At 36.5% G+C, this 22462-nt stretch overlaps 1 protein-coding gene across 1 annotated transcript; it reads left to right on the forward strand.

Annotated features, from left to right (window-relative positions):
- The first annotated feature begins 1246 nt into the window (after positions 1-1246).
- LOC103712190 (CDPK-related kinase 3-like) lies at positions 1247-20380 on the forward strand. Its single transcript, XM_008798648.4, has 11 exons — positions 1247-2190; positions 5308-5438; positions 5991-6032; positions 6115-6223; positions 6383-6461; positions 11217-11513; positions 11736-11845; positions 16490-16597; positions 16779-16841; positions 19757-19924; positions 20008-20380. The coding sequence occupies exons 1-11, from the start codon at positions 1618-1620 to the stop codon at positions 20146-20148; spliced, it is 1821 nt and encodes a 606-aa protein (XP_008796870.2). The 5' UTR covers positions 1247-1617; the 3' UTR covers positions 20149-20380.
- The last annotated feature ends 2082 nt before the right edge of the window (positions 20381-22462 follow it).

Consider the following 22462-nt stretch of genomic DNA (forward strand, 5'->3'; position numbering starts at 1 on the left):
TTTTAGCCATAATTCCGCTGGCTTTATTTATTTATTTATTTATTTATTTTTTTCAGTAACGGAAACTAAGAAACAGTAGTTATTTAACATTGCGACCATCCACTTCAACAAAATAATGTTGTTCTTTTCCAAATTCCAATCATTTTATCTGGTAAGAAAAAGGGGAGAATTCCGTAATTAGGTAGCAGTTGGCTCTCCCAGAAAAGTCTAAAATTATCCCAGCCAACTATGTATGGATATCCATCTAAAAAATTTAAATCTGCACAAATATCCTCTTAAAATTTTATATTTATTTCTATATTCTTATAAAATACTGTTTTTGCATAAAGGCACCCAATAGAACAGTTCTTCTGACATGATTAATTTAAACCATATTTATTTTAATTAAAAATAAAATAAAATTTAAAAATTACTTTTTTGTCCTCCATCGCGATCGTCTTATAAATATTCATTTTTGCATATTTACCCATTTAAAAATATTTTAATCATTTTAATTTGAAATCGTTAATTTTTTAATGGCGTTAGATGGTATCTTACATTATAAAAAATAAGGATAAAAAGAATAGAACAGCAAAATAAGTATTTTACGAGAGTATATATGTAAAATCAATTTTAGGAGAGTATTCATATAAAATTTGATAGTAGGAGGGTATTCAAAAAAAAAATCTAAACAAAATAATAATTTTTTTTCCAAATTCAAATCATATTGCAAGGTAAAAAAAAAGAAAATTCTATAATTAGATAGCACTTGGCTCTACAAAGAAAGGCTGAAATTATCCCAGCCAACTCAGTGGACTTATCATTTCCCCCACCAATTGAAATAAGTGCTTCTTCGTTCCATAGGATTGCAAGAGCAAAGAGTTATACCGTATTACCAAAAAAAAATCACAATTTTTCTTTCATTTTTTTCTCAATCAGTTTATATATGTATATATATATATATATTTATTTTTCATCAGATTCTTTTACGGTAAAATTATGTTCTTTTCTGAGCTCGGACGCGACCCGCGACATAACGTGCCCCAGGTGCGATATCTGCTCCCCAAACCCAGGAGACGCTATCGGCCAGTGCTGTCCCCACCGGGCCCCAACACCACGCACCCTTCGCTCCCAAACAGATCCCTCCACGTAATCCACCTTGTCCCCTCCCCACTGCTGTGCTGGCTGCTCATTTTAAGAAACTCCAAGGCGTCACCCATCAAATCATCATAAAATATTGAAAATCGAAATTGGAAACCTTACCTTCAACCCCCCTAACTCTCTTCTTGGCGTTGATCCACGCCGTCTTTTAATACTCTTTCCCTCTAACCACCTTCTTTCGTGCCGTTTATGACCATTCTTGATTGCCTCAAATCGTCTCCTAAAACTGAAACCCCATCTCTCTAAATTCTTCCCCTTTTTCTTTGCTTAACGCTGCCGCTGTATCTAGCTGGCTCAATCTCTCTCTCTCTAAAATCCTTTCTGGTTTCTTTGTTTATAAGTTCTTTCTCCTCGAACCTTTCTCCTCTCTCTTTCTTGTTTGTCTCGACCGAGAGTGAGAGAGACCCAGACCCAGAAGCGACAGAAAGGGATAGGAGAGAGAAAGACGCGTCGAGCGCCGGCGGCGAAGAAGCGGGGATGGGTCAGTGCTATGCCAAGAACATCCCCGTCGCCGAGGACGACCGCGACTACCAGCCCCCAAATCCTCCCGCCGCCAACGGCGGCGACGGCTCCGTCGGCGGCGGCACCACCGCGCAACCGCCCCGCAAGGGCGGAACCACCCCGGCCCGCTCCTCCGCCGCCAGCCCCTGGCTCAGCCCCTTCCGCTACAGCTCCTCCGCCAGCCCGCTCCCCGCCGGGGTCTCTCCCTCGCCGGCGAGGTCAACTCCCCGACGGTTCCTCCGCCGCCCCTTCCCGCCGCCGTCCCCGGCCAAGCACATCAAGGCCTCCCTCGCCAAGCGCCAGGGCGCGCCCAAGCACCGGGAGGGCGCAATCCCGGAAGACGGAGGCGCCGGCGCCGGTGGAGGGTTGGATCCCCAGGCGGAGCGACCGCTGGATAAGGGCTTCGGGTATGGGAAGAACTTCGGGGCCAAGTATGAGCTGGGGAAGGAGGTCGGCCGCGGGCATTTCGGGCATACGTGCTCGGCCAGGGCTAAAAAGGGCGATATCAAGGGCCAGCTCGTCGCCGTTAAGATCATCTCAAAAGCTAAGGTGCGGTGGTATGTCAAAGGTGTTTTTTTTTAATGTAAAATTCCTCCTATTCTTGCCATTTTGCATGCTTGCCTTCTATTTTTCAGATCGTTTCGATAAAAATACATGTTAGGGTTCTCAAGTTACCTTCTTTTGCTGTTTAATATTGATTCCTAGTGCTCCCATATACTGGTTGAGATATCTTTAGATCATCGGATACTGGTTGAGATATCTTTAGATCATCTCGGTATTACAACTATGTTTCTTAATCTTATTCTGATCGGATTGAGGTACAGAATTTCTATTTTTAAAAAATCTTATTTATTTTGTTGGATTAGCTTGTCCAAAGAGTTAAAGTGTGCTCCTTTGCAAATTTTTCTTTTTTTCTTTTTGTCGTGAGATTATGTTTGTTCCTCTATAAATGTCTGTTACTTCACAAACCTCGTTCAAATTTCTGGCAATTCTGCAGTTGAAACAAGACTGGAACAATCTGCAGGCGAAATGTTTGAGTATCATGTGGTCAAAGCTGAGGCTATAAAGCTTGACGCTCTAAGTCGTAATTAGAGTCACAACTGATTACTAAATCTAGTTTTCAGTTCAGACTAGGGTTTTTCCATTTTTGCTTTCGGTTATCTGGAAAGGAAAAAAAGCCCTTGTCCTCATCTTATCAATTATCCATACAACTCCATCCTTCTTGCTGCCCCATGCATTTTTATGGAATGGTATAGCATGAGGGCCATGGCATTAAGCTTTATCAGTTCTACTTTAGTTTTTAAGAAGTGAAAAGCTACATGCCACGCACTGCAAATTAATGATTGATATGTGTAAGTTGTACTACCCCAATAGCATTAACTCAATTTTTTTACAGACTAGACTTTTGCACATGGTCAATGAGTGGGAAATATAAAAAAGGGCGAAGTTGCAAAATTGGGCATTTGAATGGAGTTGTATAAAGAGGCGGAGTTGCACACAAGGGCGCATTTAGAAGATTAGAGAAGTGGAGTTGATGCTAAGGGGTGGGGGGTGGAGTCACATCCTCAAGCATTCGTGTTATTACGTTAGATATAAAAAGGGTGGCATGTTGCACGAGGCTCCTGCTATTATGGGGTCTGGGGAGAGTCAGATATATACAATCTTAGCCCTGCATGCGGAGAGATTGTTTTCGTGTTTCCAACCTATGATCTCTAATCCTAATAAAGGAACCTTACCATTGCTTCAAGGCTCACCCTTGCGTTATTACAATTGATACAAAATCCATAATAAAATTAGATATCGGAGTTCAAGAACTTTTCTTTTTCGACATTCAACAATCATATGCATGCTTGTATAACTCGCAAATTGCCAAAATCAAGAGCAGTTACGGGAGTAGGTACAGGTGCAGGTGTGGTGATGCACATATTAAAAGAACAATTGAGTTAATGATCTGCTTATGAAATAGGTATAGGTTTGAGTTTCTACGAAGTTATTGAAGTGGGTATGTAAATGTAGGTAGAAGTTTCTTGCTACCAAGGGCTGTGACACATCTTGTGCCTTGTGCAAATCTGTGGGCACTCCAATGAAATTTGAAGGTGTTGGACTTGTGATTATTAGCTAGATGTTATTTATCAACATCCATGCAGAATCACTATGCATGTACATTTATGTTTGTGCACATGCATATTTATTCAGCCCTTTTATCAATATAAATAATGATGGAGCATCTTCAAACTGATATTCCACGAGCATCTAATTTAAATACTTATATTGGTTATAAATTTAATGACAGCTTACATATATGCTAATTCAAGTTTGCATACGAAAATTTGTAATGCAAACCTAATGGTACTATATATTTGACTAAGAAATTTTAATAACAATAATGTCTTATTTCGTACAAGTTTACTATTGTAGTTTCCAGCAATGGTGTTAACAATGATACCATAACAGCAGTGTCCATAGTATTCTGCGTAATAATTCTGATGCTAATTCATGAATTTTGATCAGTATAGTTATTGCATCATATTTGACGAGTAGCACTAATGGTAATATTACATAACACAGAGAGAGTATTTATTGCAATCCTTTATATTATAATACATATACATGCATATATGTATGTATATATGTATATATATATATATATATATATATATATGTATATATGTATATGCGTATGCTATGAGGCAAATGCCTTATAGTAGAAGTTGCATACCTAATGGGGCTGAGTATTGTTGCTAGCATGTTGAACTTTATGTAGAATGGTCAGAATCGAGCCACTGCAGTTAGAGTAGGTGTGGAGTTTTGCTTATTGTATATTAAATAAAAATTTAGATGAATATTAATTTAACCAATTACAAACCTGTTTTGCTATGCTTTCAAATGCGGTGTATATGGCTGCATATGCAGCAGTGTGGATGTGGTCCCCTGGATGCATTATATTGCTTATATTGCTGTTACTATGTTTTCATATCTTATATGGACCAAAAAGGTAGTCCACTTAGCATTATGCAGATGCGTATGCTGTCCGTTTAGCACTATATGGCTGCATATGTGGCTTCCTTAGCATTGTGGGTTGTAACCCACTCTTATTTAAGCCCATGCTGATGGAAATGGGCTAAGCTAATAGGTTGAATGCTGGTGTCGGACAGTTTGGTTACAAGAATCATTAATAATCTGAACATGTTAATTATGTTATTAGTTATTGGTATTAGGTAAAAGTACTAAATAGTAAACACCAATAATAGTTGTTATTATTATTAATTTTGCTATTATTTTTCCAAAAGAATTACCATCATTATCTTTGTCGTTATTTGTGTTGAATGTATTTCATTAATTTTTAAATAGTTAAAAAGTACTACCACATATGCTGGCTATATACGACATGTGTGCTATGTAATCCTTTCACTGCTTTCATATTGCAGCTGCTTTTATACCACTGCCTTTTCCGGATTAGAGAAGTCAACGTCTAAATGTTTGTATTTAGTATCACCTATAGTACATAAGGATTCTTTCCCCCCAATGGTTGATAGTTAGTACTGTTTGGCAACTTAATGCTTGCCTTCCCTTGTAGTCTTTGTTTAAACATCAGAAATTCTTTCCCAGATTGTGTACACGGGTAGTGTTTATATCTAATCGACTCTTTTTTTTTTTTTTTGGCAGATGACAACAGCAATATCAATTGAAGATGTTCGCAGAGAGGTGAAAATTTTGAAAGCTTTATCTGGGCATACAAATTTGGTCAAGTTTTATGATGCATGTGAGGATGCCCTTAATGTCTACATAGTCATGGAGTACGTTCCTTTTCTGTTTTTTTTTTCCTGATATTTTCTTACACCAGTCATAAATTTATCTTGACATTGATATAACATGTAGTTGCATATGGCAAGAAAGCTTGTTATATGTTTTCCTTGTTGCTATGGGTTTTCTTTCTTTCTATTTTCGCAAAAACTGGTTGCCCAAGCTACATCCATTTCGATAAGGAAATAAAATGAAAATTTTGGTTGTTGAGAGTGAGATTTGAACCCACACCCTTTCGGACCAAAACATAAATCTGGCTCCTTAAACCAAGATAGCCATCTCAACAACAATATCTGTTTTTGTGAAAAATATTTACGTTTGATGAAATTTATGTATGTATGTATGTACGTACTTATGTATGCATGTACGTACTTATGTATGTTTGTATGTAAGCAAGGCATGTTTTACTCTGGTGATGAATAAGCAAGGCATGAGTTAGTCTGGTGATGAATGACTGGGATATGAACGGATTTTCCTTTTTCAACTTGTAATTGTCATAAAGACTAGGAGTAGTTTCTTATACCTCTTTTATTGTTGTTTATCAGATTGTGTGAAGGTGGAGAGCTATTAGATAAAATCTTAGCCAGGTAATTTCTATTTTATTGGGTAATGAGTTTCTTGTATCATTCGACTTCTAACTAAATCACTCTATACCGTGGTCTGTTATAGAGGTGGGAGGTACACAGAGGAAGATGCTAAAGTAATCATTGTGCAGATTTTGAGCATCGTTGCCTTTTGTCATCTTCAAGGCGTTGTGCATCGTGATTTAAAGCCAGAGGTCTGCATCATGTACTATTCGTTTCATATATGCTTTTGCATTATAAGCTATGGCTCTGTTCTAGATTCTCTTTCCTTTTGTTAATTATCTGAATCTTTTGCTTGCACTATAATGGACTTATCTTTGCTGCTGACACTTTTTATCTGATCATTGAAACAGAATTTTCTGTTCACAACTAGAGATGAAAATGCTCCTATGAAACTTATTGATTTTGGTCTTTCAGATTTTAACAGACCAGGTAATTGCTGGCTATATCTTTCTTATTGCCTATGCTAACTACTCTTGACATTTTATATTTCTGCAACTGTTATTCTTTGGTCATTAGTCAGTAATAACTGTTACTTTATTGCTTACTGTTTTCATCACTTAATGGCTTTTGGTACTCTTTGTTTCCATCTCTATTCTAAATCATGCTGTGTTTCAATTCACAAATATCATGGTTTGCAATGTCAGCTTCTTTCCCTGCTTCTTGTTTATTGTTTCACCTTGACCAAATCTAAACATGCTTTGACACTATGAAAATTGAAGCTTTCGATTCCACATGATAAAAAACATTGGTAATAAAGAAAAACTGTAAATCCACAGGCTACTGCCATTTACCCTCTGTTCATAGATATGCATGTTACTTCATGAAGTGAACTGAAATATTACAACTTGGATAGTTGATATGCTGTCCATTTAATGTACACTCATGTCATTGCATGGTCTTCTTTCAAGGCGAGAATAGCTGACATTACCAAATGGTTTCCAATTGAGTCCTGGTCTTTGTGAGATAAAACTCTATAACAACTCATATGTTTTCCCCTTTGAACAATGTTTTCTTTTCTTTTCTTTTTTCTTTTTTTTTTTCTTGATTGCATGAGTGCTATTATGTTCTAGCCACTATGAGTGTATGTGTGCTTGCAGTAATTTCTTGGTGCTAGGCGGTCATGGCATGCTCTTGCGGAAATATCTTGAAGATCTTTGGTCTTGGTTGTGAATGCCAATAAGATTTAGAATAAATATGTGAAGATATGCTTAACTCTTGATACAATGCACAATATTCAGCTTAAATTTAATTGGAAATTAAAACTGTAGAGTTATTTCTAGAAGAACTTTTTGTAGAAGAATGTGTGGGTTGGAAAGTTGTGATGATATAGGGTTAAGCTAGTGATATTTGCCTTGATAGCGCTTTTCTTCTTTTCTATGCTTGTCATAGGAAATATAAATGGCATTAAAGTTATAGGTGTCTTAATGGTTATACTTATGAGTTAATTATACATATAGATGTCATGTGCCATAATTTATAGTTACAGATGTCATGTGCCATAAGTTGGAGCAGCTTAAGGCTTCTGGGATGAAAATAATTATCCTGTATTATTTACTTGGTACAAAATATGTAAACCAAGTTTAGTAAAATTACATGATATAATGTTATCTAGATCTTTTACACCCTATTTGGATTAAGTGAAATGGAGAGAAGAGAAGAGAAAAAGATAAATTGAGTTCCTTTCATTTGGTTGGGAAAATAAGGAAGAAGTAGAGGGTAAAAAAGAGAAATGGAGAGAATTCATTTCTATCCAAATCCACTACTCTTTTTCTCTCTGAAAGTGGAGATATTTGGAGAGTAAACAAGCCAGATGTTCAAAGTAATTTTTTTTATTCCACTTTTGTCCCATAACCAGATGGTCCAAATAAATTTCTTTTTTTCCTCTTCTTCTTTTACTTCCAAACAAGAGGAGAGGAAATCATGTTCTTTTTTAATCTCTCTCGCTCTCTATTTCTCTATCTCTCCCCATCGCTTGGGGTGGGGAAAATTAGCTCCCATAATTTCTCAGATCACTGAATTATGAGTTTTTCTTCATCATGAGTTTCAATCATATAAATACCATAACATGTCTCTACAGCACTCTAACGTATGCCCGTACTATAACTCTGATATTCCCCTCAAAATTTATAAACCATACAGAGTGAGAGTTTGCCCAAAACATAAAAATTGTGGTACTAAAAAGTTAGCTGGTAGCTTAGCGGACCAGATATGTGGATAAGTGGCTGTCTTGATGTGCTTCATCTGTTGGAGAAAAATTGCTATTTGCAGTATGAATATTTCTCCATGTTCATAACAGTGTGGAGTGGGAGTATTAAATGTGATCCAGTCCTCCACATGGGACTGGGATGCAATCTTTGTTTTCTACTCTTGTATGAGTTGTGGGTTTCACCATGTGAGAACTGAAAACGAATGGCTTTTAGGTTCTTTGGCCAAATCATTTTCCATAAAGTGCTGTAAATGGCTTTGGGTAGCATGAATCTAAACTATTACTGAATGGACAACAAATGCTGTTGCCAATCAGATCATTTTGAGTCAAAAAATTTAATGCTTTCACCATTATGGACTGGTGCAGATCAAGTAATCTTAGACTCTACCTATCACAATGTGAGAATACATGATGTAATTTGAACTACCCCACAATGGAGTGGAATGCTTGCTGCTAAACTATGGCTCTATGGACCCAATATGATCCAATCTATTTCTGGTTACACAAGTTCTAGGTCTTTGGCTGCTATTGAAATGGCTTTTTTTTTAAAATCATGCTCGACTCTTCCTCCAGGTTCAAGAATCATCATGTGAGCGTGAAACTTGCTAGGTGATCAATGTTAAGGCTATATGAAATGACAAATTTGTTCTAGCTAGTTTTTCAAGAAAAAGAAAATTCAGTTTCTTAATGAATTAAAGTGTATCCCTGTTTTCTTACACTAGCAGGTTGATGTTGGTAAGTCTGTCCCCTGGTAGCTTGTACATAAGGTGCATCACATCCACTAGGAAGTTTCACTCCCTTTCTTGTACCCATGCTTTTACTTCTATTGTCCATTGTCTATTGCTTTTTCGGAAAAATGATCTATATCTCTACCAACAAATGTCATTTGTTTTATCAATTTTGGCCATACTATAACTTTTTTTGAAGAAAAATATTACTACTAATGTAATTTGAGTTTTTTACTTAAGATGCTTTCTGGTTGTTCTTGCTCCTAATTTTTTTTAACAGTATATTACTTATGTTTGCACCTGAGCTCACTATTACATATGTTTTCAGTTCATGCTACTAACTTCCGCCTTCCTTTCCTCTTTGTCCAGTACTTTTATTTGACAATTATTTGTGCCAATATTTTTTTCCTTAAAAGCACAATCTCACATCTTGAGGATCAAAATGTGCAATCCCCTTCCCCCACCCTTCCCTGTATACACACCCTCAATGGTGATCATAGGTGGTGAATACATCCCGGCATCTCAGAGAGCATAAAAAAATTATATATGCATAAGCATTGTTGCACTTGTACATGTTTGAACATGGGAACATTCTGGAAAAAAATAAAACAGCCATACCGCATATATGGGACTCTCAGTAATGTTTGATGGTGGTGCACCTCTTTTTGTGGATTTCTGGACTGAAACCTTCTGGATGATTATGTCAGCTGATTCCCAACTCAAAAAGTGGGAAAATCAGACCATACATGCTTCATGCCCACTTATATCGTCTAGTTCTTTTATTGTGTTTGTAGGTCCACATTCCTTCTTGCTTCAGATACATGGTTGAATTCAAGGATAAAAATTGCCAATGGATTTTAGTGATAATAACAGATGCTGCAACGTTTTAAAAATGGCAGATATATTTTATGTTGTTGTTCATCCTTTATGATCCCACAGCTATCTAAATATCCTGAGCTATAAAAAGGCAGCTAACTAGTTGTTCCTACTCCTGTGTCCTTATATTTATGGCTTAATTGAACCTTAAATTGAATAGTCTGTATCATATCAAAATCTTTTTGCTAAGAAGAAGTCATTTCTGCAAGCACATATCTTTGTAATGAATAAAGTGCAGTACTTATAATCCAAAATCCCAAACATAGTATTTGAGTATCACTTTATGCAATTTTCTTATATGCCATCCTTTGACCAGTCAACCATGTCATTCATTCACAAAGAGCTTTGAAGACCAACAATTCTTTTGTTATGATCAAACGTTTCTTTACAGTGAGAAGTAAACTACATGCATTAATATAAGGCAATTTTGTCATTTAGAACTTTCATATAATGTTGTGCTAATTCAACATGTGTGCATGCATGGTCGGATGCTCATACGTCTGCCTGCTTGTGCAGACATATACAATATTATTTCTTAATCGTGCAATATTTATGAAGGATAACTTGTATTGTACACTTATCGACAAATTTCAGAATACTGTACATATGCTATTGTCAAATTGCTACAACATGGCAATACCCTTTTTACCCCCTAAAAGATTTGTATGACCTTTATGAGCATTTTTACTTTGTCACTTTGTCCTTTTAAAGGTTACTGTATTCATATCAGATTTGAGGAACCGCAAAAACTTAAGAAAGTATCTGTCTCAAGGTCCGCCGTACCGGTCCGGATCGGCGTACCGGTGGCCGGCCGGACCGGTACGGTACCGGTCCGGACCACTTTCTTTCCCATCAAAAAAAAAAAAAAAAAAACCACAGCGAGGCGCTGTGGTTCCCCCCCGTACCGGTGCGAACCGGCCAGTTCGCACCGGTACGAGGCCGGTACCAAGCGGTACCGGCCGGTACCGGCCGGTACGGTCTCTGTACCGGCCGGTTCACAGAAGAAAACCGGAAATACCGGTTTTCATCTGTGTCCGGTACCGGTCAGGGACCGGACCGGTACGTACCGGCCCGTACCGGCCGGTACGGGCCGGTACGGCATTCCTTGATCTGTCTCTTTGACTCGTGCGCTTGTAGTTGGTAGATATTCTTTCTTATACACATATTACTTGCGGCGCGATTAACGATTGCAGATTGTCTTTAGCGACTAATGATCAGTTTCCGCTTCGTGTTTTGGTTAGTCTGGATCCATTATTTCTGTGAACTTGATTGAGGTATCTGACAGATTATTTGCTTTTATTGTTACCCTTTGTTTACTTGCTTGTGGAATCATTCTGTCTTACTGGAGGCCTAAATTTCTGCTACTTTTTGCAGATGAAAGACTAAATGACATTGTTGGCAGTGCATACTATGTAGCTCCTGAAGTTCTGCATAGGTCATACAGTATGGAAGCAGATATCTGGAGCATTGGTGTCATAACATATATCCTGTTATGTGGTAGCCGACCCTTTTGGGCACGGACAGAATCAGGAATTTTTCGTGCTGTGCTGAGAGCTGATCCTAATTTCGATGATTCACCTTGGCCTGCTGTATCTCGAGAAGCTAAAGATTTTGTGAAAAAGCTTCTGAATAAGGATTATAGGAAAAGAATGACCGCTGTACAGGCTTTAAGTAAGAATTTTGTTCAATCAACTAATTATTTTGTTTTTTCTCTAAGCATTATTAGATTTGCTATTTTGCCATTTCATAGTCATCTAATTACCTTGTCAAATTTGATCCTGAAACTCTTTCAACAGCCATTGGATATGGACTATATGATACTTATAATTCAATTGCCTTTTGAGACTTACAGTGTGCTTGACTGATGGAAACTATTTACTTTTCTGATGGCAGCTCACCCGTGGTTGCGAGATGAGCAGCGACAAGTCCCTCTAGATATACTAATATATAAGTTAGTCAAATCTTACCTTCGTGCCACTCCTTTCAAGCGTGCTACATTGAAGGTTTGACATTCTTTATCATTCAGCTTGTTGGATGAGAAGTAGTATCTCCTGGTTTTCTGTATCAGATGGCATTCATTCTATATGCTTATTGTTCTACTTTCACCTAAAGATATTGGGTGCTCATATCTGTATGAAGGCTTTGGATGTGAATGTTGTGGCCACATCAAATGAAATTTAGCTAATTAATTTTCATAGGTTGTATCAAATAAATGTGGATACATGGTACTGCATAAAAGCACTTCTAGCCTTCTACATTATCTACTATTGTATAATCATGTCACCCAGTTGCTATGAGTATGCATGTAATTTATACAATTTACATGTTCTGGTTTATACGTTTAGATTTGCCAAACACTAATTAGGCAATATAGACAGGCAAGCTGAAAGGACTTGCAGTGTCCATTATCGCTCACCTTCTTATCTAGATGTGTTTATGGAATTGGAGGATGAACCACTGTGGCTGGCGTCAAGTTTAACTGTTTTGGTTGGTTATTGTGTTATGGCTTGCCTAAAGTTGTTTGGTCTCTGAATTGTGCTACTGTCTGACTTTTCTTTCGATATTCTTTGGTTGATTCATTATTTTGCTTGGTATGCTTTTAGGATGCATTTTATCAGAGGGGAGAAAAAGGTGCGAAAGTACGATAGGTGCATCACGGTACCTGTAAGGGGTATACTAGTTTTGATCATAGTTATATAAACCGAATGCCTGGCTGGTTCAGCTCTCCTGGGAACGGATTGACGTCTGGACCAGCTGAGCTCCGCCAATTGGGTCAGTTTTTAGAAAAACCCAGCGACCCACATGGCTTAGACTGGGTTAACCTAGTTCAAAAAATAGTATGAAAGGTGTGCTAAAGAGTGGATTCAAACCTCTGCCCATTCAAAGGGGTACAAAACATATTAAGAGACAATTTGGTTTGTTGAATGGTGATACTTGTAGATTTATATAGCAGAGATACTTCCAGTACACTATCATATTTCAACAATCAATTCTTTCCATAAAAAAATAATTATTTTCCTCTTTGATACAAAATCAAAAAACAATTTTCATTATGTTCTTTTGGATATTTTCAAAAATCATTGTTTAAAATGATTAAAATGTATCAACAAGTTCTAGAATTTTCCATAAAAAAGTTGATTTTTCCTTTTTGATTCAAAACCAAAAAATAAATATACTTCATTTTATACTTTTGGATATCTTCAAACTTTACTCAAATATCAATATGTTTACATAATTTACTACATTATATATAAAAAATAAAATAAACTGGGCATGATTATTTTCTATTTGTGCTATAACTAAAGAGTGCCATAAAATGCACATTTCTATGATTTAAAATAATAGTATTTAAAGTAGGAAATATAGTACTAATTATGCATATTTTCTAACATATATTTTAATTTTTCAATATTTTTAATTATAATCCCGTTAAACAGTTGACCACGGTTGAACCATTGACCCAATTTTTGACCTAAATGCTTGATTGGGGCGGTCTCTGATTCGTTTTTAATAACTATGGTTCTGATGTCTTACATGGGTGTCTAGTATCTAGGTGTATGGAAGAGTGGACACAGGAACATTCAAAAATCTGGACACGGGGACACATTTGCATCATGCATATATGTATAAATATTGAATTATTTTGTTGGACCAATTGCTTTCTAACTAGATTGTATTGAAAAACCAACGGTTGAACTATTGGTATATGTACCCATACTAGAACCTTACTGGTATGGTATGGCATGGTACCTCTATAGTGGTAATACTAGTTTTCATAACTTATCGGTAATCTAGTATGGACCAATACAGCTGATATGAACCAGTATGGAATGATTCTTGGACAAAACCTTGGCTAAATGTTATACTAAACTTGAAAGCTTCTATGTGCCAAAAGTTGATTTGTAACTACAAAGATATAATGATCATTAATATGATGTCATCAGTTTTCATGAAATTTTCAGATGTGTAGCTTTCCAGAAACAGCAAAAAACCCAAAATTTGATGCCTTTGGTTAACATTACCAGCAACTTAAAATTTCTAAAGGTCCTGGCTGCAATAGTAATTGATGGCTGTGGTAGAGTCAATATGCTCTGACATTCAAAAAGGAGATAATTTTATTTTACTTTTCTTTGGTTGATTAGTACCTAACACAACCCTAATGACTAGGATCTTCGTAATTCAACTTTTATCCAGCTTACAGCATTTAGCCAATAATTTTTTGCTAGAAATAAGACTTACAAGCATAAAAACTCCTTCCTTTAAGACTCTTTTTAATTGAATATCAAAGTTCATAACTTAATAACTTTTACATCTACAAGAGCAAACAACCACCTACAAGAGCAAATGTCAAAGTTGTTTATTAACATCCAACACTTAGTGCATGCATAAAGCTTTCAAGCTTAGTTGCCTCAAATGGAGTGAGTGTGGAAGTGGATTCCGGTTTTGGAGCACTCTCAAAATATTTTAGAGTAAAGAAGCTCCTTGGAAGTGGGTTTGAAGAGGATAGCATATTCTGAAGCAGGATGTCAGGTACATGGCTCTTAGGCGTTTATGTGCACCAGAAGGCAGCTTGAAGGTCTACTATAGGTGCAATTTGATAGTGATTGAAGAATGTTTTAGTTGTGCTGGTGGGTTAGGTTGAAACTAGAAATTTATTTCTACTTGGTAAGTGTATTGTATTGCATGGAACTATTGGATATATTAGTTATATTTGCAAAAAACTAAGACTTTTACGGAAGGTAAAAAGCTATTTAAAATTAAAATATGTAGTGAATATGATTGACAATAAAACAATTGATTTGACATTCCAAAGCTATTATCTTTTAAAAAATATATCATTTGATTTATTGAGAATATTATACACCATGTATATGCATCCTTAATTTTTAATATTACTCACAAAAAATAAATCTTATTATGTGAATTTTCAAGTGTTCGTGATGCTTCCTGAAAAGTTCAAAAGCTTACAAGGTCTGGCTTACTTTATACAATTTTAAGATACTAATACGATAAAATATCTAGAAAATTTTATTTGCCTAGAATTTATTGCATCCAAGGTACGTCGTAAGTATGTCATCTCAATAGTGGACCCCATCCTGGTGTCACCCTATCATTGTGTCGGTAGGATATGGTATGAGCATGTTCGGCATACCAAGTATCGGTACGTCCCCTATTTTGTACCGGTACGGTATGTCCCGTACTGCTAGGTTTCGTACGCCACGTCAAACCTTGATTGCATCAATACCTAAATTTTTTAGGTCTACTTAAAACTTGCAAAATTCAAGTTTAGTCTTGTTGGGCAAAAGCTTCCAAGAGGCTCAAATAAACACCCGTGAGTGATGGCTCAAAAAAAAGAAGAAACATGGCATCTTTAAGATAACATAGTTTTAGAAATGACTCATAAGTCAAATGGATCTTTAAGCTAATGTAGTGTACAATGACATCATTCCTTGTTTCTTTTCCTAAGTTTGTCATTTGAGTTCAAGCACAATATGCTATGTCATGACCACCCTCCCTGTCATTGGCAGTGGATAAAACCAAACCTTAATGTGTATTCCTCTGATGAAAGGTGAATGTATGCCTCATTCTGTCCAGCCTGATTGGCAGACTTCAAGGCACTTTAAAGGCCTTTAGCTTGAGGCCTTCAAAGTCACATGGCATCTTTAAGTCATAAGTCACATGGCATCTGGACTCATAAGTGTTATAAAAGTGTTATAATATCTTGACTCATAAGTCACATGGCATCTTTAAGAGCCTCCTTGCCTCATGCTAATATCACCATATGGTCTGTGAGGTGTACAATGACATCATTCCTTGTTCTTTTCCTGAGTCTGTCATTTGAGTTCAAGCACAATATGCTATGTCATGACCACCCTCCCAGTCATTGGCAGGGGGTAAAACCAAAGCTTAATATGTATTCCTCTGATGAAAGGTGAGCATATGACTCTCTCTGCCCAGCCTGATTGGCAAACTGCAAGGCACCTTAAAGGCCTTTACCTTGAGGTCGACAAGCCTCAAATTAGTGTTTCTAAATATTGGTTTCAATCAGAAGGCACATTCCATCTATTTCCTACATTTTTGTAGCTTTATTGTGGATATTATGTTAATTTAAAGGTGTACGAGGTAAAGATTATTAACCAAAAGATTAGTATAGTCCAATCATCCACACGAAGCCATAGAAAATTGTAGGATTTGGTCGCCTTGAATCAACTCAGTATATCAAAATAGCTATGCACTTTAGGAAGAATTATCAATATTTTGTTCAATTTCTTCTCCAAATGGTTTTTAGAACTTTTAATGTCATCAGTTTTGCCTAGATATCATTTACTTTTTTAGTTTTATCAACTTCAAAAAATCAACTTTATAGTGCCCTTGTATCATTAGTAGTAACAGTTGATCAACTTTATGAGTAATGAATATTTTTCTTATCATGTTTCGTTTTAGAGAAAGTTAAAATGTCGTGTAGTTGACTGGGTGATTATAACATTATTTGCATTCTTTGTAAGAAAGTAAGTTAAATATTTTGACACTCTAATGGATAATTTGGCTTAATCTATAAAAAGAATTTGCTAACCTGGTTAAACTTTCATGCATAAGTAATATGGATTTTTGATATCACCTCGTATTTTCTGCCATTTTCTTCGCAGGCTTTATCAAGGGCTCTAACAGAGGATGAGCTGATTTATATTAGGGCTCAATTTAATTTACTGGAACCAAATAAAGATGGGCGAGTGTCTCTGGAAAATTTTAGAATGGTTAGCTCTTTGACTTTTGATATCTTACAATCTTTCCACAAAATTGTTTTAAGGATGAAATTTTGGGTTTGTAAGCAGTATGTTAATTTTGTTACATTTGATGTGCCTAAGTAATTTTACTCATCTACTAGTTGTTATTGGCACATTCAGGTATGTTAAGTTTGTGCTGAATTATATGCAGGCACTCTTGCGAAACTCAACTGATGCTATGAAGGAATCAATGGTTCTTGAAATCTTGAGTGCGGTACGGTTGCATTTACTTTCCTTGTAATTAGTAAATATTTTAAATCTCCTTAATAGAGCCAAGTTTCTTATTTCTTGCTAGCATTGTCCCCTCGTTATTCATCTTTCTTTTGACCATATCAATCATTAAAAATGTGATATTGGCTGCTTTAATTATTACTATAAGACAGCATCTTGATGATGCTTACTCGAAAATGTATACTGGTTTGATTTTGGGTAAAGAAGATTTTTTCTTCTCTTTTTTAATTTAAAATATATGCTATCTCGTATTTCCACTTTGAGTTAAGTTCTTGCTAAAGCATCTCCTTGGCTTCTAGTCTAACTCTGTGAAGAAAAAGGAAACATTACTAGATGTCAGTTTAGGCTCGATTAGGCAACATTGGATCCAATTTTGGATTGTTCAAGCTTGCTTTGGTTGAATTTAGCTTAGGGTTCGAGCCTGTCCTGCGCTTATACAACACCTAAGCTTGGTTTCGTGTATTTGGTTGGTTCAAGATTGTTCACAAATGCAGTATCTTCTTAAAGAACCTTATCTAACATCCATTTCTATGTTTGGTATTCCAAACTTTGATAGCGAAATTAGCAACAACAATCCCAGCTGTTATAATGAACTCTAGAGATCACTCATTTTCATCGATATCTAACTGTTTTGATCATTTGTTATATTTGATAAGTGCTTTATTTTGATAAATTCTTGATGGAGGTTGTTATATAATTGAAGCTTCAACCGTGCACGAGCCTAATAGCATTGAGCTTAGTGTCATTCAACAATGAAGCTGAAGCCTCTTTCAGCTTTGTTCATTTATTTGCTGAATGAGCCCAAACAAGCTTCATAGTTCATAACAAGGCAAGCCTGAGTTGTTCATGAGCAGCATGGCTTATGTTCATCCCCAAGTATATCATGACACATGTATGCAAGAGATTTACCCCAAATCTCAATTATTTCGATGCAGAAAATAAACCCTTAAGCTATCTAAATGATGAATGATCAAAATTTGAACTACAAAGATCTAAAATTTGAACTGTATCCATGGCATGACTTATTGGCTGGGTTTTATAGTACTTAGAGACACTCAAATATCAGTCTTTTCTAGGAAATGACTTATCTGGCAACAAGCAGTCATCAATTCAGAATCATCATTAAACCCTACGAGGAGGTCCTTTGTCTTTCCATCTGACTTGAGTGTCTGAGCAGTTAATATCCTTGATTGTTGAGGTGGAATCTGAAGCAAGACCACCAGCAATAGATCTAAATAACAATCCTCCTTGGTCCAAGGCCTTGCCCATTCTTATCTTGTGCAACCAAATCCATGTCAAAACCAACCCGGAGAAGACCTTATCTTGTCTGTAGAACCATCAACAAAATGTTCATTTACAGTACTATGGTTCTAGAGGGTCTCTTCCCTTCTCGTTTTGATGCTTTTCAAAATTTGCATTGAATTGAACATTGACTCAATCATGTAACTGTTTACTTCTATGTTTTTCCTTCTAGTTGCATGAATCCACAAGTTAAGATATTGTTTCGATTTGCCAGCATCCAATGAAATGCATATCCGCTTGGCAAAATATCATTTAAATGTATTTGCAGTAAATTTAAGCAGTAGTGAATTAGATCCCTTAAATTTCTCCAATTTCTTTCATGTCTGGAGAGCTGCATGGCAAGGATTTTTACTGCCATTGCTAGTAATTGCAGCACACCATATCCATACACTGAGTCACCGACCACTGGTAAGCTTCAAGCGAATGACAAATCTGAATATTCTAAATAGGTATTATATGAAATGCTGAACTATAAATTCAAAATGCAAAAATTATAACTTATGTTTTAGTGACCAAACGACTAGCTGCATTGCAATCACCATCTTTTGTGAATTTTGTGCAATTGCTAGTCATCTTCCAAAAGTCTGTCACATTCTTATATGCTTTCATCTCAACTCAGAGCAAGTAAAATGGTCATCCATGACAACGATGTTCTACTCTTACTACTTAGTATCTTTGAAATAGCAAGAGTTATGATAACAACCCCCGGCATTCAACAATCTATCAAGTTTTTGTATAATGGCCTATGGAAATATTATAAGACTTGAAAGAACACACAGCACTCCTGAATGTTGCTCTCGGCTCTCTTTGCATCTTCTTAATTACTATATACAAATTATATAACTGGCTTCCAAATGCCATTAACAACTCAGAGCACTTCAAGTAAAGCTGTAAGTATCCTAATTACTCAACGGACTTGATTACAAAATTATGAGCTTATGACCATAGAAGCGGCCCTCCCCCTTTTGATGGTCTAGACCATTTGCAACACCTGCAGTCATTAGACAAGAACAATACTCTCTCCATTTTTCTTTTTTCTCCATAATACTCCGCAGAGTAAGAGTTCCCTTGACTTCTCAACTGCACCCTTATCTTTTCCTTGTTTGACTATATCATCAAGCGTCAAATGAAGACATGAAGACTGGGATATGTGATTGCTCTTGTCCATCATTAGCCTTGTAGCTGATCTATGAACTGATTCTTGACAACTAATTACTACCTGGATTGACTAAGAAAACTCTTCTTATTCTTTGGAAGGAACTCTAGTGCGACAAATATTCTGTGATTAGAATTTAACCCAGTATTTTGTAAAGGATGGAATAAAATTGCAAGTAATGCAGTGAATTGGAATTTTCCTTCGAAACAAACCGTATGATGAGCTATTTTTTTTTTCATTCTATGTTATCCCCCATGATGTTACTGCCTAGGAATATCAAAGTTGTTACCTGTCTCATTGTACTATTGCGTGTTCTGTTTGCTGTTATTATCATCTTACCACGCCATCTTTCATCTCTTTTGAGTTACCTGGTTGCTTATAGTGGAATTTTTTCCTGTTAAATGACACTCACAAATGCCACTGCATGATGTACATCACAGTTGGAACCACTCGCATATAGAAGGATGGACTTTGAAGAGTTCTGTGCTGCCACAATCAGCCCTTACCAGCTCGAGGCTTTGGAAAATTGGGAACAGATTGCAAGCACAGCTTTCAAGTACTTTGAGTGGGAGGGTAATCGGGTTATCTCAGTTGAGGAACTGGCTCAGGTACCAGTACCAAATAAACTTGATGGGACTTCGTACATTTTTTATTTCTTTACTACTTAACATGACCAAACTGCCATGTGCAGGAGATGAACCTTGCTCCAGCAGCTTATTCTATTGTTCGTGACTGGATCAGACCATCTGATGGCAAACTCAACTTTCTTGGATACACCAAATTTTTGCATGGCGTGACAATTCGTAGCTCCAACACAAGACACAACCGTTAGATATCTATTGCCATTCATCTCATTGTTTTTATTCATGTCATTCATATAGTACTTGCAGATCTCTTTTTATCCTTGTTCTTTGTCCTTATTTTGTTTTTCATTGTAGAGAGTGGATGTAAAAAGTGAGTTTATGGTCAAGCCCAGATGTAAGGTTCCTCGGGCAACATATGTTTTTGAGGACAATTTTTTTAAGAAAAATACCATACTATAGGCTCTGATGTTTCTGATCTTATGTCTGTTGCCAAATGATAATGACTGCTGGTAAATCTTTGCGAGTATTTTTGCAGCTGAAATATAGGATGTAATTTAGACTCAAGTTCAATAACAAAAGATCGGAAGGATGTATAATGATGGGACTAATATTTAAGTCGAAATCTTTTTTCAATCCGACATCAGGTTTTCCGATCTAGTAGGAATGTTGTACAAGGATGTAGTCACTTGGATTTTTAACTGACAGTTGGTCCATTCTTTTTCCTAAATTTGCTTCACATTATGCGATTACTATACCCTTATTTTCTGTGAAAGGCACACCCACTACTGAAATAGGTGGGAGTATAATCCCCACCCTGTTTAAGCAACTATTTATACCAGTGTCTATCTGAAATTTTGAACCACTAGCTTGGGCAGGTATGAGTAAGCAAGGCAACAAGCAGCAGCATCTCTGGAGGCCATGGATCTTGCCATTCCAAGATCAATTGGATATAAAACTCAACTTTTAGGTGGATTTCTGGAGCTTGCGGAGCTCAGTAACAGGGATTGATCACTTTCTTTGAATCTTTCGGGTCCCTACGTCCTTCCCTCTCTCCGTAACTAATTAGCTGGGCCTGGAGATGTTCCATGAATAGGGTGAGCAGGCGTCCGGATATGTGGAGATGGGTGCAAGATTTCCTAGCCTCAAGGTGTACCTATAGGTACATATAAAATTTTGTGGAAGATCCGCTCTATAATATAGGGTCAAAAGGCCAAAATAAGTAATTAGTTTTGAGTCCTTATAAATAAAAAAAAAAAAAGATTCTTGAACCCTTTTCATGCTCTTGTCACTTCAAGGCACCGAAGAAAGAAGAAAAAAAATTCAATTCAATTTATCATGATTGATTGGTTAACATGTTAGTTGACAAATATGAAAAAATTATCTTCTAGCCAGCTGTGAACAGATTCGACAAAAGATAGACAAATCCAGTATTTATCTTACATTAAGCAATAAATGGAGTAACTACTGCGATAGTGGTAAAAGGAACGATATGTGGGAAGCAAAATAGGGGCATATTCATCTATAGGACACCAACTGCTTGTATAAATATTAATGATTTATGATAATGAATTGTAGGCTTAATAACTTTTTTGATCTCCCCATCTTCTTCTTCCTCTAATCCTGCCAACCAAATAGAAATCTCCCAGTAACATTTCCAGCCACCCACGATTTAAAACATGAATAAAAAAACTAACATTCAAGTACCTTTTAATCCCATTTTAGTATGCTGCTTTAATTTATCTAAGAGCAAATAACAGACTTAATTGAAATTGCATATTGTGTGTTCAGGTTGTAAGGATCAAAATCATTGTGTTTCATATTGTTATTACTATTATTATTATTTGGTGATTTTTGGAGCCGATCCTTGTAATGGATCTGGATGCTCACCAATTGGAAGCATTTACCAAGGCCTTTTCAGAACGAGAATCATCACTCTGGTTTGAATGTGCTTATTGAAACCTACTTCGCTGACGTTCCTGCTGAGGCATGCAAGTTAGTTTGTCTCATAACCTTGTTGAATGAACATTTTTTTTTTTTGGACTTTTGACAAATAGCATTATGTGTTATAGGACTCACTTCCTTGAATGGCATTTCTGGTTTCGGTTTTGATCTTGTCCGTGGAACCAAGACACTGGATCTGATAAAAAGTTCGGCTTTCCCTTCTGGCAGATATCTTTGTCTGGAGTTGTGGTTGCGCCAACGTCCCCTTTAGAACTTTGGTTTTGTTCTTTTTAGTAATGCGGCAAATTGGATCTGCTTCCTATGAGTCACACGACGTTATTTGTTTAGTATTTTTTTTGGAGGTCGTTGAAGCATCCGTATGCCTCTATGATCTACTATGTTCTTCTTCCTATGGGTAACTTTCTGGTGACAACATTTTTTTTTTTGGATACAGGTGACATTAAATTCTATTGTGGAAGTAAATTATATTCAGTTATGGGATTGGGATTTTTTTTATTGTGATATTCCATCTCAAATTGCACGAAGTCTTCCCTTCTGATCTTATTATTGAATTTTCCATATACCTGAGCATGTTTGCAGCCATATCCTTTTAGTTGCCTG

The sequence above is a fragment of the Phoenix dactylifera genome, chromosome 5, assembly GCF_009389715.1.
Source record: "Phoenix dactylifera cultivar Barhee BC4 chromosome 5, palm_55x_up_171113_PBpolish2nd_filt_p, whole genome shotgun sequence".
In the NCBI taxonomy this organism is placed as follows: Eukaryota; Viridiplantae; Streptophyta; class Magnoliopsida; order Arecales; family Arecaceae; genus Phoenix; species Phoenix dactylifera.